Genomic DNA, 17,456 nt, shown 5'->3' with positions numbered 1-17,456 from the left:
CATTCCTCCATGCTGTCGACACTTCCACGCATCACATTCTCCTGAGGCCCCATCTCAGAACAACCTTGTTTCCAGGTCGTGCTGTCTGTGCACCCTCAAGTCCATCTCACTTTTCTTCCTTCTGGACTCTTCTACATCAGCATCCTTCTCGCTCTCTCTCTTTAAAAAATATTTTTATTGATTTCAGAGAGGAAGGGAGAGGGAGAGAAAGACAGAGATATCAATGATGAGAGAGGATCATTGATGGGCTGCCTCCTGCACGCCCCACTGGGGGTTGAGCCTGCAACCTAGGCCCTCACTGGGAATTGAACTGTGATCTTATGGTTCATAGGTCAATGCTCAACCACTTTGTCACACCAGCCAGGCAGCATTTTTCTCTCTTGAATCTTTAGTCTATTCCACCCCACTTCATATTGGTGTGACACAGAGCTCCATCCTGGGCTTAGTCTGATTTAATAGTTTCTTTTCCCCAGTGACTAAGGAAACCAAAGGCATGCTTGGAGCCTGCCTAGATTCCCACCTACCATGACTGGCCCACTCCTTCTCCCAGCGGCTGGAAGCTTTTAAGGTTGACAGCTCTCAGCTGAGTCCTTCTCTGGGGCTTGCCGAGAACTGCTGTCCCCAAGTCATGCTCTCTTTTGGGCCAGCCTGCCCCCAAGGACTGGCCATTACACAGCTGTAACCAGTCCAGTGACTGGTTGTTATCTGTGCCCTTGGGCCGGGACAATTCTGAAGGGCCATGCCTACTCTGAGCTCCCTGTAGGAACCAGCTGAGAACTCTGTTGGGTCTGCATTGCAGCCCACTCCTCCCTCTGCCCACTCCTGTTTCCCTCACTCCCCACCTGAGTGGACCCTGTGAGCATGTCCTCATACGCTTCCTGCCTGCAAATCTTCAGCTCCAAGTCTCCTTCTTGGGAACCCACCTGCTTCAGCAGGCTTTTCAGATTTGGGCAGAGATCTTGAACATGGATGGGAAAGATCAATATTCAGGCTGATTTTATCTGCTTGGAATGTAGACCCAGTCTGAGAGAATAAAGCTCCTTGGATCAGTGTAAACTTTTGGATTATGTAGCTTTAAAAAAATTCAATTTTACAAATACAAGATGTGAGAGACTTTGGCAGACATTTTTTGAAAAAGAACTAAAGGATTCCTTACTTTTTGAGTTCATTCATTCACATAGGAGTGCCCGTTCTGTGCCAGGGGTGGGGCAGCAGAAACATGAGGAGAAGGGTGGTAAACTAACACCCTGACTTATGATTATAATCCGTGAAGTAAATAAACAGGGGGGCAGAAATAGGGAATAAAAGGGGCACCTCTCAGAATAGGTGATTTGATGAGAGATCTGCACCATTATTAGTGGGACGGATGCGTGGGTACAGTCAGAGGAAGGGAACCCCGAGGTCTGCAGGTCATGCGCCCACCCCATGCTAACCCTCATGCTAACCGGAGGCCTCCAGACGTTGAGGCCGCAGGGAGTTGCTGATGGCCTCCACGCTCAGAGTGTGGTTCCAAGACAGCACACAGGCAACACCGGCAAGCTCCCATCAGAGCTCTCACCACTAATCTTGGACCCAGATAAGGGTCTGTGTCTTACTGGTTCCCAGGTTTATCTGTTTCTTGTGGCTGCTGTAACACATTACACACTTCCTGGCTTGAAACAACACAAATGCATTACTTTATAGTTCTGGATGTCAGAGTCTGAAGTGATTCTTACTGGGTCAAGGCCAAGGTATTGGCAGGGCTGTAGCCTTTTGGAAGTTCCAGGGGAGAATCGATTCCTTCCTTTTTCTGACTTTAGAGGCTTCCCATGTTCCTTGGCTCATGGTCCCTTTTTCCATCTAAAGCCAACATTGCAGTAGCATCTTCAGATCTCTTTCTCTGATCTGCCCTCTTGTAGTTTTGTCATCACATCTTCTGACTCTAACCCTCCTACCTCCCATTTATAAGGACCCTAGTGATTATATCTGGGTAATCCCCCAAATCTCCCCTTCTCAAATTTCTTAATTATATCAACAAAGTCCCCTTAGCCACATAAAGTAACATGTTCATAGATTCTAAGGATTGGGGCATACTTTGGGGGGGCATATTCTGCCTACCACACCAGGTAACTCAGATCCATATCACAGGTTGAAAGCCCTGGCACCCTGTATGTAAATGGCTTTTCTTTCCTACTTTCCCCAGGTGCTCATGCATTGCTGAAACCTCTTAAGTCCTTTGTTTTGCTTATTTGCTAGACTCCTGCATGTATGTGGTCACATGTCATTTTAAGTAATTCTGACTTTTTAAAATATATTTTTAAATATTTTATTGATTTTTTTTTTTTTTTTTTTTTTTACAGAGAGGAAGGGAGAGGGATAGAGAGTTAGAAACATCAATGAGAGAGAAACATTGATCAGCTGCCTCCTACACACCCCTACTGGGGAAATGCCCACAACCAAGGTACATGCCCTTGACCGGAATTGAACCTGGGACCTTTCAGTCGGCAGGCCGACACTCTATCCACTGAGCCAAACCGGTCAGGGCAATAATTCTGATTTTTTTTATTAGACAAATGCTGCTTGAGGAAGGAGCCGGGGGTTGGGACGCTGTGTGTATGTGTCTGGTTCATGTTCTCCTGGATGTCTTAAGTGGTGAAAGCTACTGTATGTGCTGGCATAGGCTTGAATGTTCAAGAAAATCCATCTCTACCAATAACTAGCAAACTAGGCCTTAGAGAAGTCACCTGACTTCTCTCAGACGACCCTTTCATCACTTCCTACATGGCAGGTTCAACCCCTATGTCATGGGTATGGTGTGAGGATGTAGTGAGATGACGGGTTTCATCAATAGGGAACTTCCTGTATAATTATAAGTTGTCATTTCATTATTGGTGGACACTGAACTTTGAGGAGTGAAAGGGAACCTCTCAGATTCTTTTCACTGAAGTGGACTGTCCCCAAATGTGCTACCCCCCTCCCCTCCCCGCCCCCATGGTTAAGGTTTTTAATTACCTTTGGCATGGGTCAGAAGATTAAGAAGGGTGTGCTGGGCATTGAGACCCCTGAAAGCTACACCTGGGCCTGTCCTCATCCCTGTGAAGGGAAACGCTGGGACACTTGCCAAAATCGGAATGCATATTAGACTCACCTGGAATGGCTCTAAAAGAAAACCTCCAAGGATCCTGCCTCCAGAGATTCTGATTTGTTGGGGCTGAACAAGATCAAGGCATCTGAATTTTGATAAATCTCTCCAATGAATGGAATATGAGCTATCTCCTGACTCAGCAGGCTGTGATGTAAGCTTGGGGTCTATTAATAGAAGTACAGTAAGTGGAACAAAGGAGGGGACAGTGTTTCAGAGCTGTGAACAAATTACAGAGCTGTATTGGACGGCTGGATGGAGATCTGGGTACCCCACTCTCAGAGGGACTGGGACAGAATCATCATAGGAGCAAGACCCGGTGGTGTGGGGACTCAAAGGAAGAGGGGAAAGCACTGAAGGGGAAATGGCTGGCTTGCCCAAGGTCACTCCATGAAATTTATCAATGAAAACACCTAGAAAAGAAGAGAGACACAGTTCCTTTTGCTTTAAACAGCTTTATTAGATCACAAAGTCAAATACTATAGCAGTGGAAATAGTTGAACATGAGATTTTATCTTTCTTTCTTAAGTAAACAGCTTGTAAAACTCATGTCTTTGAAACTGTTCGCCATGTGAGGAGTGAGGACAGAAATGCAGTTAGGGTGGTCTAGACCGCATGCCTTCGCCCCAGGTAGCCTAAAGGAATCTTTCTGATTATCTCTGTGGACAAGTGGGTCTGGTTTTACTTGGATGCATTTCCTTGTAGGCTTTCTGTTTGGGACTGAGATTTGGTCTCTGTCACAGGCACATTCTGTTTGCCTGGGATGCTCCTTCCCCTCAAAATCCTGTCAGCTCCAGGCACATCTAGGAGATGAGCAGAACAGTGATTGTGCACGTGTGTGTGTGCGCGCGCGCGCACACACACACACACACACACACACACAAGGTTTGCACAAGTGAAAGACAGACACCTATAAAAACTTTTAAATTGAAATCTATATAATTTTATTAACCAATGGCCGCCCAATAAATTCAATAAAAAACATTAAAAAAACTTTTAAAATCCTCACAACCATTTTGTGAAGTAGAACTTTTTTGTTATCTTCACTTAATTATTATTGTTGTTATTTATGAAGGAGGAAGTATGTGGAAGAGCATACCAGTTGAAAATGGCAGAACCGGGATTTAAACTCTGGTCTTCCGATCACAAATCTCTGCCCAAACAGACACCAAGAGGCAGAAGCACATCAGAGTGCTGGTAAGGTTTCTGGTACCCCACTGGCCAATCGCTTGTCTGGTTCATGTTTTTGTCCAGAGAAGATAGAAGATAAACCCAACGATTGGGAGGTGCTAGGGTGGGAAAGGGTGTGCCTGTCCTTTCACGCAATCCATGTAACTGTGCAATCTGCTCAGGGTTAGACTGGCACCTTCAAGAAGAAAAGAGGCTTCCTCTGTTATCACCCAGGTTCCCAGCTAGAGCAAGGGCCCTCAGAACAGGCTGCTGGTCAGACAGAGGCACTTGACAGGGCAGGAGGGTATAAAGGTCATGTTTAGAAGACCACTTTCACAGAAGACAGCGCAGCTAAATTCATGGCATCGGCTCCGGAAGATGACCCTGCTATTCAAAGGTTGCCTCCTCTGGAACCGTTGCGGCTGCTGGCAGTGCTCTCTGAGGGCCATCAGGAAACTGCAGGGAGGTGTGGGACCTTTGTCACTGGAATATGCTTTCTTCCATCTATGATGCTGTGGACACTGCGCCTGACGTTCTCTACTTGGTATCATCCTTCTGGGATGCTCGGTACTAGAGACCATCCCTCCAGTAAGGTCAAGAGTAACAGCTTGAAAGACAACCCAGGAGTCCTCCCATGAGCACCCCTGGCACACTATGTTGACATGTGCATTCCTCCTCCTTCTACTACCTTCTTCTCTTTGATCATATCGTTTTGTATTTATTGTGACATCATCATGCAACACTCTAGCTGGAAAACTTGCCATAACACAGAAGTACCTAAAATATAAGGACATCATGTCCCTTCCTCCTTTCCTATCCTCCATCCCTCCTTTACCCACTTCAGAAACTCTGATTTGTTGTCTGCTCTGCTCTCTGTGGATCCCCTCACCTAGCCCAAGGCCCGCAGCCCGATTATGGAGTGAATAAATGGACCCCCATCATCAGGCTGATGTGGTCCTCTTTCTACACATCCAAAGTCACATACATGGTGTAATTTTGTACATCAATGTGACCATACTGTGTGCAGGTCTTTTCAGTGTTTGCTTTGTAATGTGTACTAAAGATCCTTCCTAGACTCCATATCTAGACCGGCTTCATTCTTTTTCACTGCTGAGTAAATACACCATCATTACTTGACCCCTCCCATATTGATGGGCGTTTAAGTTCCTTCCATTTCTCAGGACTTCCTGCATTGCGGCCTGCCCAGGCCTCTGGTTGCCCAGGCGAGAGGAAAGACAACTGAGGTGGACTGGCTGGGTGGGTAGAAGGGCTCCTCCTTCCTACCCCACTCACTGGGTCAGATGCCTGAAAACCTGAATTTCCCAGAAAGATAAGCTGGGCTGAGAGAAATTCCTTTTCCTGGGAGTGGTTGGGAGAGTCAGTCCTGACTTGTATTTTGTACTTGATACACACACACACCCTGTCCTAGCCTCTCCCCACGGAACTTAATTTTAGAACATGAACTGATTAGTGTTGGCATGTTTTGTAGAAGCACAGGGAACTGAGAGTCCTGAGTTCTGAGTTTTAATATAGGCGTTGCCACAAAATTGCCTGAAAGTATTGAATGAATGACTTCATCTTTATGAGACTCAGTTTCTTTACCTTTAAAATGGGTTGAGACAAGAACTATGCATAGAGGAGTGGAGAGATCACTGTTTAAGGACACATTCCCTGCTAACCTTCCAGGCTGAGGCTTTGGTTGCCTGCTCTTGACCCCGGGTTTGCTGCGGGAGCCAAGAAACAGGAAACTGCCTTTTGGGAAAGAGCCGTCAGCTGCTCTGGGCGAGGTCAGGGCCAGCAGCTTGGTGACCTGTTCCTGGTTCAGCAGGTCAGCAGCCCCACCTCCTGCCCTGAGCTGCAGGACCTGTTCCTCAGCTGACCCTGGGCAAGGGCACATTTCCCCTCCTTCGCAGAGGAAAGTCTGGAGAGCACCCCGCCCATAACCTGGTCACCTGAGCCTTCTGATGGCTGCCAGGCCCCTCCACCACAGACCTGCATGGGTCTCCCTGACACTCGTCAGGCAGTAACTAGAGTGGTGAGGGCTCTGATGTGCCTGTCAGCTGAATGAGCTGGGCAAGTCGCTCAGACTTAGGTAGGTGCGTGAAGATTAAAGGTGGACTTTTCACATGAGCATATAATAAAAGCTCAGTAAGCCTTTATTATTATTACTAGAGGCCCAGTGCACGGATTCATGCACTGGTGGGGGTCATGGCCTCCAGGGATTGGCCCACTGTGGGAGCGCTGCTCAGCCCGGTCAGCCAAGTGGCTGTGGACCCACCCTCTGAGCGGCTGCTGAATGAGGAAATTAGTCTGAGCTGATATTTCTGGGTAATGTCTTGGGTAAAGGCATGTTCTATGTCCTGGAGGGACCTGGTGGAGAGCTTTGCACCCCAAAGCCACTCAGTGAATGTCCTTGATGTGTGATGCCAGGTTGGTGACACCACCGGGGATGTTCAAGGCAGCCGTGCTCCAGGATCCTCAGCCATTAGGGCAGCCTCCCCAGAGGGTCCACAGTCACATCCCCTCTTGCCATCTGCCTATGACAACTCCACGCCCTCTTTCTAGAACACACCTTAGAGGCCCTGTATTAGCTGGTGGGGTCAAGCCAGAGTCTGGATTGTCTCAGGTGTTTGATAGGTGAAGAGATTCCGCTTCACCCTGGGCCTGTGAGCAGCGCTCCCACTGTGAGAGTGCACTGACCACCAGGGGGCAGCTCCTGCGTTGAGTGTCTGCCCCCTGGTGGTCAGTGCGCATCATAGCGACTGGTCGACCAGTCGTTCTGGTCGTTCTGCCATTCGGTCACTGGGCTTTTATATATATAGATTATTTTATTATTAATGCTTGAGGAAAAATAGACAAATGATGAATGAATGAGAAGATGCAACATCATTCCGTATTAATTCACATGGAATTACTTTCCCCTAAACTTGTCTCCAATGCAATCTTAGCACATTTGTAAATGGGTTTTCCTCAATCTGGGATGCTCTTCCCACCTCCTGTCAAATTCCTTGCTTCAAAACCCCTAGTCACATGCCACCTCCTCCATGAAGATTTCTTTGTTTTTCCCTTTGGGACGTGCTAACTTTCTGCTCATATCACCAATATTGTCTCTGTATACTAATGATTCCCAAGTTCATGTTTCCAGTAGAGGGTGAATAGGTGGTATGGTGTGCTTATCGCTCATGTGGTCTGTATTGGTTTCCTAGGGCTGCCCTTACAAACTACCACGGTGGCTTAAGACAACAGACATATATTGTGTCATGATTCTGGAGGCTAGAAGTCCAAAATCAAGGTGCGTCTGCATGGCTGTGCTCCCCATGACTCCTAGGGAGAAGCCTCCCTTGCCTCTTCCTGGTGTCTGGTGGTTTGCTGGCGGTCCTTGGCTCACAGCCGTATCGCTCTAATATCCCTCCCTTCGTGGTCAGCTGGGCTTCTCCTGTGTGTCTCTATCTCTTCACAGGGTGTTTGTTTGTTTGTTTGTTTGTTTGTTTATTAAGGACACAAGTCGTATTGGATTAGGAGTCTACCCTACTCCAGTGTGAATTCATTTTAACTTAAATAATTACATCTACAACAATCCTATTTCCAAATAAAGTCACATTCTAAGGTACTGGGTGTTAAGTCTTCAATATGTTATTTTTTGGGGGCACAGTTCCACCCACCACATGGACTTTTAGTTTTTCTCTTAAACTATAGCACTTAAGAGCATATCTTATTATCTCAACTAGATGGTAAAATTTTCCAAGGAAAATGATTCAGTTGTATATCCAAAGGGGCAAACAGGCTGCTCTTGGGCTGGATTTGATTGGCAGACATGTTTGTCTGCCCTGAAGTATTGGCCCAACACAGTGCTTGGGAAGAGATTCTGGATTAGTCTGAAAGTCTGGATGTCTGGTTTCCATGACAAACCAGAATGTCTAGCCACACACCAGGGAGTATTACACCATGTCCCTCACTGCTGGAAGCCTCGCAGGGGCTTCTCCTGAGACTGGGCAGTGCCCTCCTGGCACCACAGGGTACTATATATTCTACTGGATCTGTTTCTCTGGAGAACCTTGCCTAATATACTTTTCATTGAAAAACATGTCAAACACCTAAGCCCCTGTCACCACTTCCACTAACTTCACTCTTGTTCAAGCCATCATCATCTCTCCCCCGGACGTCACAATTGCTGCATACCTGGAATGCCAGCTGAGCTTATTTTCTAAGGAGCAGCCAGGGTGACCCTTTAAAACACTAAGTCAATTATAGGACTCCTCTATTTAGTGTCCTCCGTTGGCTCCCATCTCACCCAGAGTAAAAGCTAAAGTCCTTAGATGGCTTTCTAGGTCCTACACATTCTAACCTCCTGCTGCTTTCTTTGACCTCATCTCTGTACCCTGCCCTGCCTCACTGGACTCCAGTCACACATGCTTTTCCTTTAACATGCCACACATGGTCCAGCCTCAGGGCCTTTGCACTTGCTACTCTCTCTGCCTGGAAAGCTCTTTGTTCTGGTTAATTCATCTGAGCTAGCCAGAGCAGAATAGCACTAGTTTCTTGTATCTCAAGAGAAGCAATGACTTTATCTAGAATGGACCATTTATTTCAGATTTGCCAAAATGTGTGTCTCAGTCCACTGCTTCAGGGTGTCTGTCATCTATGACAGATGACCTTCCTTTGGCTGATCTGAATCATTTACCATTTCTGATCTCTATCACTGTGCCTGTATGAGAATGGTGTGCAGGCAAGTCAAGGAGAAATGACAAGTCTGAGCATTTGCTGCCATGTGCAAGATAGACCATGGTTTCTCGTCACTGTCTGATTCTCACATAATACCTCCTCACATTTCTAGTGGCTGCTTTCTAAAGAAGCCCTTGCCCTTTTATCTTGGGCCCAAGAAAACATCCTAATTCATACTTCAACACCATTCCTTGGTGAGGGGAGAGGTGTGGGACACATTATGGGAAGTAGATGCTTTAAACATCCTGCATGTGGTGCTGTGATCAGAGAGATCCTGTGATCCCTGCCCCTGCCCCCACCCCCCTCTTCTTCCGCCCCAGGGATCCTGTGATCCCTGCCCCCGCCCCCGCCCCCGCCTGCCCCAGCCTAATCTTTCCTCAGTGGAGTCACGAAAAGAGCCCATAATCAGAAGAGTGAAGCCCTGGGCTGTGGAAGCAAGGAGACCTGGCTCAAGATAAAGTCCTGAATCTGACACCATACATGGCAGGGCCTTAGACAAATTGTACACCCCTCTCCATTAGTTTCTCACGAATAGAGGTGATAATGCCTACATTATGGGATTTAAGTGAAGTGATGTATAATGAGCGCCTGGTCCATAATAAACTGGGAGTCAAGATGGGTCAGGTTTGAAACGGAAGCCAGACTTCAGAGACACAGTCAAATGCTGTCACCTGGGGTTGAGCTGGTGTGTGCGATGGACACTCCCGACCACTCCAGTGAGACGGACCCCTGGGCCATCCTTCCCATTGTCACCCCAGTGCTCCTTCCAGAATTGAACTTGACCAGGCCACCTCCTTGCTTAAAGTACTTGCGAGAGGGACCTCAAGTCCATCCTCCAAGTAGCCCACAAGGCCGGCTGTCAGGACCCTGCTTTCTCTCGGCCCACACCTCCTCACTCTTGGACCACTCACCACTGACCTTTGCTCTTGGCATTAAAGAAACATTAAGTAACGAGTGATCCTTGGGCATGGTTGTTCGATCACCTGTGCCTATGTCTAACCTTGTTGGCATCCAGCCATATTTCCTCCATCCCCTTTGGGAGATGTCACGAGAGGTTTTCTGAGATTCAGCCACACTGTGTCAATTGCATTCCCCTGCTCTGCTGACTATCCAAAATGGAAAAGAGGTTGGTCCGTGTGACCAGTATTTTTGTGCATACTGTAGCCTTAACATGCCCTGTCCTCCACCCTCTCACCTGTAAGACGCTGGGCTACATCAGGCGATTTCCCGGATTCCTTCTGACCAGGACCTTGGGAGCCCGGGCTGGGGCGTTGCACCTTCACCAGCAGGCAGTTGGCTCACTGATGCTGCTGGGGTTGAGGTGAGATGCTGCACCTGCAGCCCCTGCTTCAGCTTCATGCAGATACCACGGGAGGTGATTGCAGAGAGAGGCTGGGTGGGGAATCCCTTTCCCCGTGGCAGGCCAGTCAGTGAAGCCAAGTCAGTCAGAGAGGGAGCAAGAACAGCAGCCTGGTTCCTGGTGCTCTCTGCCCTCCTCCTCCGCTCTGGCTGCCCCCACAAGGACCAACTGTGTATCTGAGTCTTAGAATGCCAGGAATGTGCCACAGCCTGATAGGCATGAAGCAGTCTGCAGAGAGGCAGGGAGGAGCTCTGCTCCCAGGCAGAGGCCTGGCAGTGGAAGGACTGTGGGGCCTGAGGGCTGGGCAGCCCCTCCCATCCTCCCTGGGCCTCCTGCTGCAGCCGGGATTTCAAAGGCTGCATTGTGCATTGAGCCGGGGCCTTGGTCCCTCGTGTGCCAGGGAGTAGGCGGGAGGAGGAACACCGTGGGGAGGCTGTGCCCTGGCAGTGCTCTTCTGGCTGGTGTTCTCAGGGTCCTCGGCCCGTGGAGGATGGTGAACACATGGGTGGCTGCTTCTGCATCCCCAGGGAGCGGAGTCTGTCCTGGGGCCCAGGTGAGTTTCCTGGGGGGCCCTGGCCTGTGTCTTGGCTGAGGTGTTGGTTCAGTGAAAGCTCAGGGGTCTGCTGGGGTGGGGAAGTTGCTCTTCCAAAGTTGGGGAGATGGTTGTGCTTTCCGGCTCCCTCCTCCCTCCTTCAGTGTTTGTCACTCTGGCTTTGTAAAAGGGCATAAAGCTCGGGAAGCATCTACTTTTCCTGAAGAGAGAGGCTGGGAGCTGGCTCTGCGAGGAGCAGTGTTGCTCTTGGCTGCCACTCCCAGGGTGTGACTAAGCCCTTCCTTCCTTTCTTCCCAAGATTCCCTAGGTCAGGAAGAAAGCTCAGGCTGTGAGTTCCTCTGGGGCTCATGGGTGGTCATAAACTTGGCCTACATCCCTCAAACCCTATTTTCGTCAGGGTTGCTGTTACTGAGGAAAAACAGGCGTTTCCTGCCTCCTACCTGTTGCAGTGTGATATACTTTTTTTGGTACGTCAACTTGAAGCCACGGAGAATTATTGCTCTAAGAGATTGCCGAGTCATTGAGATTGTCATTGGCTGACCAGCATCCCTGGAGGAGGGCTCCCCCAGGCTCTAGTCAAGGCTAAAATTGGGACAGTCCCAGGCACACCTGGATGGTCAGTCACCCTAATGCAAGTTCCTTTCTTCTCTTCAGAGCAGGCCCAAGGTGAGGCTCTGCGGTCTTGTGAATGGCATTTATCAGGACAAATGGCAGCTTTGGGGTGGGGGTAATTGAATTGGGGGAGAGCTAGGGAGGAGATAGAAGAGCATCACACAAGGAACCATTCCTAACTCTTGCTGACATATCTCTTCCTGGAGCACCACCATGGCTCCTTGGAGCGGGAGCCCAGGAGAACCCCTAGACAAAGCTTTCTACTCTCTGGCAGATGACTCCCCGGGTGTCCTGTTACTTGGGCTGGCCAATGCCAAAGTGAATGGGAAGTAGCCGTGTTCTGGAGCCTGAGCACCTTGGCACCTCCAGCAGGGAGAGGCTCCCAGACTAAGGCCACCCCAGATCTATAAATTATAAGTAAACAACCCCCTAAGCAATGCCACTGAGGCAGGCATCATCACGGTTAATCACCTGGCCTTTGAGGCCAGAATGCCTAGGTTTCATCTCCGTTCCTTGACTTGAGTTGAGCAATTTACTTAACCTCTCTGCGTGTCAATTTCCTCGTGTAGATTTTATGGTATGACTGTCTTCCTCATAGGGTTGTGTGAGGATTAAGACTACATGTGAAACAACCTGGTACACAGTTGATTAAGCACAATAAATGTCAGCCACATCAATTTCATGTCTATGGCCCCGGCACATCACAATCTTTCTCTAGGCCTCCGTTTGCTCATCTGTAAAATGAGGGGGTTGTGAACTCGCCCTGGGCGGTGTCTTGGGACCTCTGCTCCTGCTCCCTGACCTCAGCTGCTGATGCAGCAACTCTGCTTCTGTTTGATGCCCTGTCCTTCAGCCCAAGATTTCATATAATAGAATTCTACAGTTCAAACCCACCAACCAACCACTATTGAGAAAAACAACCTCAAACTTCTCCAACACTATCATTCAGTTATTTTATTGGTTTACTTGACTTTGCTATTAATAATTGGTTGGCATCCTAGATTCACTTTTTCACCAAGAGTCAGCTTGCTATTTATTTCTATTGAGGCTTTTCATGACACCCTCCCATATTGTTCTCCATACTTGTCAGGGCCTTTTCTTAGGGTGTTGATAGAAGTGTTGTAGGTCTGAGGCCAATTGACATAAACATCCCCTTCTAGGTGCTCCTATTTATCCTAGAAAAATGGAACAAAATATGAGACACATCCTGGAGTGACTTAATAATTGTGTGACATTGGGCAAGTCTCTTATATTCTTTGAATGTGTCGAATGAGCGTAAATATAACAGGAGTCTTTGGCTAGAAAGAAAAGATAAACATTTATTCAAGGGTCTTGAGGTGTGCAAACTGAAAACACAACTAAGCAATACCCAGAGTGGTGTGAAGAAGCAAGTACAGTGAGGAGTACATTCTTGAGAAGAATTGGTTCTGCATTCTTAGACTCAGTATGGATCCAAGATGCTGATCCTCTAGAGGACTGGTGGTCTGGATAATGGATGTCAGGTGTTGTGAACACTCTTTCCTTAGCCCTTTAAGGGGTAATCAGAGGGTTATCTGGAGGTTTGATGGATATCATGTATTGACACAAGACTGGAAAGTTCAAAGGTGTAGGTTCCCAGGCTCATTAAAACAAGAATAGAACTGTTTCCTCATACCTCAACCTACTTGCTTTTAGTTATTTTGCATCTTGACTCTAGTGACTTCATTTTATTTCTGCATTCTATTTGTCAAACCTCAGTTTTCCTGTCTGTAAACTGGATCTAATGGTAGTATCTAATGGAGCATTTGTGAGGGTTAAATCAGATCATTCATCTCATGGATTTAGCACAGGGTCTGGCTTCTGAAAACCCCTCAGTAATCGTGGGCTGTTACATTGTTAGCTAGTAGGGACCACTCCAGCGTTCCTTCTTCCTAATTCCTGACTCTGTAGGACTAGGAGTCTGTGCTTGTAATTCTTTGGCTGCTTCTGCCATTGTGTCTGTTTAAGTGGGAGTAAACAGTGAGGATCAACAGTCCTCAGGGGTAAGGGAGGCAGCAAAGGACAAGGTTCTTGATAGAACTGAGGCCTGGCTGGCTGCCCAGCTGGCTTGCTGCTGTGTGACACAATGACTGATGTTGGCTCTGACAACCCCAGGCATGCTGCGTTCTCACACGTGCATGCTGCGTTCTCACACGTGCATGCTGCCTGCAGCATTAGTTCCCTGTGATGTCTCTCATTTGCTCACGTAAATCTCCTGACTGCAGGCGCCGAGAGGGTGAGTTACTGGTCAATTGCCATCGTCGCTGACTTCTGGGACCCTTAAATGTTCTTGCCATTGTTTAATAAACTACAGTTGCTCACGTAGGAGTACAGAGCAAGCCACATCGAAGTTTGTCAGTTCAAAAGCTTTCTCCTTATTTTCAACACATTCTTGAAGAAATTTGGCAGACTTACACCCTTAAACAGTTGCTGTGGGAGAGAGATATTTGCCTACATTGATCCTGTTTGTAACTTCCCTTTCAACCTTTTTGGTAAATACTAATCATCAGTGTAATAATAGGAGATTGAAGGAGAATGCCAGGGTGAGATAGGAGAAATGGGAGTGGATTCTCATTTCCAGCAAGTTTCTGTGAGTTAGAGGTTTCCCGGATTAGAGACTTTAGACCTCAGATTTCCAAGGTCAGGTTCATGTAGTGGAAACAGCAAGGTCTGCACCCAGTGATCTGTGTGGCACCCGACTCTGTCACAGTTCCCTGTCATTCAGAAAATATATGGATGGCAAATGAGCACATGAAAAAAAAATGCTCAGCATCATTAGTTATTAGGAAAATGCAAACTGAAATAATGAGATGAAATTGAGCATCTATAGAATGGCTAAAATGAAAACGAGCAATACAGTCAAGTATTGGTGAGAATGTGGAGCAACTGGAGCTCTCACATATTGCTAATGAGAAGCAAAATGCTACAGCCACTTTGGAGAGTAGTTTGATAGTCTTTAAATAAATCTCAGTGTTTTCTGAATTAAGTATTAGTAACTCTAACCAATATTAATAATAAAGAAAGTAGCTTCCAGAAAGTAATTTATTGAGTCATAAATGAAAAGTGCGGAGGTTATTTGTTTCAGGTATAGCTTCATCAAGATGTCCAAAAAATGTTGTCAGGAAGTTATCTTTCCTCAGCTCTATTTGTACTAGGTTGGTCTCATCCTCAGGCAGGCTTTCTCTCTGTGTGGGACCTGCAGCTCCACACTGTCATATTCACAGCTTCAAGTTCAGTGGAAAGAAATCTTCTCTTCCCTAAGAGTGCTGGTGAGGGTCGTACGGCCAGTTTTCATTGGCTTAACTTGGGCTGCATGGCTACGGCAGAGCATACTCGATTCACTTAGGCTGAGTCCTGTGATCACATTTGGAGTTAGGGATGAAGGGAGGCAGCCTCATCTGAGCCACAGAAACTGGGCTCTCGTAGGTCACATGGCTAAGCTAATGAAGAAGCCGGGCTTGGAGTCCAGGACTTTCTGATTGCAGAGTCTTTGTTCTCAGACACTGCTTCACCTGCTTCTAGTGTTAGAAGACAATACAGAATATTTGGAAAGTAGGCAGAAGTATAGGAAAGATAATTTAAAACAACTCAGCAATAGCCACCATGGACCTTTTGGGTTATTTCCTTTCAGTCATTAAAATACCATATATTTCCCCTAAAGTACTTTATTCTACACAATAGTTTTTTGTTGCCTTCAATAGTGTCCGGTTCTTTCACAAGGCCCAGCTCAGATCTTGAAATTCCTTCATGTCGAATTTTATGTAATTCCATATATGAAAAAGCTTTGTGACTATAAATCCTGTGCAACTATTAACTGCTCTTCCTATTATAAAACTCACTCTCATGCCCCAGATTCCTTATTGTTTCTCAAGGAGCTGGCCTCTGGCTCACGCATCCCAAGGTATCCAGTGAATTGGCTGCCTCTATACACTCTAGAGCCACGGTTGCCAACTGGTGGTCCGTGGACCACTGGTGGTCCGTGAGGTCCGAAAGGTTGGCGACCGCTGCTCTAGAGGACATCGGAAATCCCCGACGTCTAATTAAAAACACACATCCCAGTCTACCCCTATATATTCTGAGGTAGACTAGGTAGAGAAGGGTGCCAGGAATATTTTAAAATTTATCCTTTTATTAAAATTTACCATTTATACAGAATTGTGCATAAAGTTAGATGTGTACAGCTTGTTGAATTTCCACAAGGGGAATATATCCAGCTGTGCTGCTTTCTGTGGCAGTAACTCATTTATTCCCATTGCTGCACTGTATTTAATTGTACATGCTACCATTCACTTATCCAATCTAGTGTAAATGGACATCTGTATTGTTGGCAGGGCTTGGTTCTTATGGATACGGCTGCTCTGAATATTTCAGTGGATATATTTTGGTGAACATATGTGTGTACTATTTTGAGTATATATCTTCTCAAAATTGGAATTGCTGAATCTTATGCATGTGTATAAATGGATATGCTCAGCTTGAATTGAAACTCTCAGTTTTCCAAAGTAAAAATTTTCAAAACTTATTCTTACACACTTGCCATAAATGGGGTTCTAGTTTATGAGTATCCTTACAAACACTTGGCTTTATCTGTCTTTTTCATTTTAGCTGGCCTATGTAAAGGTGTTTCATTGTGATTTTAATTTTCATTTCCCTGATGAGCTTGAAAACATTTTTATAAATGTATTGGCCATTTAGATATTGTTTTTGATAAAATGTCTATCCAAGCTTGTTGCCCATTTTTCTAGAAGATTGCCTACCTATTAAAAATGTATTAGCATTCTTTGTATATTCTGGATTCTAGCTCTTTGATGAATATACATATGGTCTATATCTTCTTCTACTCTGTCACTTATCTATTACTCTCTTAATTGCATCTGTTGATTAACAGAAGTTTCTAATTTAAATGTATTCTAATTTATTCATTATTTCTTTTTTAAATATATTTTTATCAATTTCAGAGAGGGAAGGAGAGGGAGAGAGAGATGGAAATATCAATGATGAGAGAGAATCATTGATTGACTGCCTTCTGCATGCCCCTCACTGGGGATGGAGCCCACAACCTGGGCATGTACCCTGACTGGGAATCGAACCGTGACCTCCTAGTTCATAGGTCGATGCTCAACCGCTGAGCCATGCTGTCCGGGCTATCCATTATTTTTGTGTGTGTGTGTGAGTAGTGCTTTTCCATCCTATTTAGAAAATCAATGGCTACTCCAAGTCATACAGATATTCTTCTATATTTTTCCTACAAGTTTTCTGTACAGGTATCTTTTACAAAACAAGCGTGTTGTGTGAAATTCTGCAATTTTCTTCTCTAAACCTCACACATCTTTAAGAGCTGTGCACCCACCCTCCTTCCCTGCCCCCCAAACCAGGGCCATCATCCTGGCCTTTCTTCTTCAAGGTGGACTCATCCATGGGTCCTCATCATCCTATAACAGGGATACACTCTCAGGGCTTGCTGAGGCGGAGGGTAAATGAGTGAGCTGTCAGTGTGGGGGATGTGTGGCTGGAGAACAAATGCCTTGTAAAGCGGCAGCAACCACAGCCCCGGCTGACTGTTGCCACTGAGAGTGAGGGCCTCGGGCTGTAGATCTTCCAGTTCTCAAAGCAAAGCCAAGCATCTGAGTTATGCAAAATATCCCAATTTCTAAATTATGCCAAGCAATTCAAACTTTAAAATTCACTGTGTAGGGAAAAAAAAAAAAGAAAAAGAAGAAATATTTGTGGGTTTTCTGTGGCCTGTGGCTTCTGGTCTACCAGTTTCCAAACTTTGTCCTAGAGTAGCGAAGCAGGCTGCCACTCCGAGTGTGACCCTGGGACCAGCAGGAGCATCACCTGGGACCATGGTAGAAATGCAGACCCTCAGGCTCTCAACTCCGGAAGCAGCATCTGCATTT

At 46.5% G+C, this 17,456-nt stretch overlaps 1 protein-coding gene across 2 annotated transcripts in view; it reads left to right on the top strand.

The window, feature by feature from the left end:
• Window positions 1-10,652: 10,652 nt before the first annotated feature.
• SH3TC2 (SH3 domain and tetratricopeptide repeats 2) overlaps window positions 10,653-17,456 on the top strand; it is a 49,422-nt gene continuing 42,618 nt past the window's right edge. Inside the window, exon 1 of one of the 2 annotated variants that reach the window (XR_013813584.1) lies at window positions 10,653-10,926. Coding sequence is in view for 1 of the 2 variants with exons in the window: in XM_079772460.1 (XP_079628586.1) it covers window positions 10,875-10,926 (52 nt within the window). In the remaining variant the exon portion in view is untranslated. The remainder of the gene's footprint in view (window positions 10,927-17,456) is intronic. The other variant, XM_079772460.1, reaches the window with a different exon arrangement.

This window comes from Cnephaeus nilssonii, assembly GCF_951640355.1.
Source record: "Cnephaeus nilssonii genome assembly, chromosome: 5".
Taxonomy (NCBI): domain Eukaryota; kingdom Metazoa; phylum Chordata; class Mammalia; order Chiroptera; family Vespertilionidae; genus Cnephaeus; species Cnephaeus nilssonii.
The sequence above is the reverse complement of the archived record's forward strand: the minus strand, read 5'-3'. Positions and strand labels throughout refer to the sequence as shown.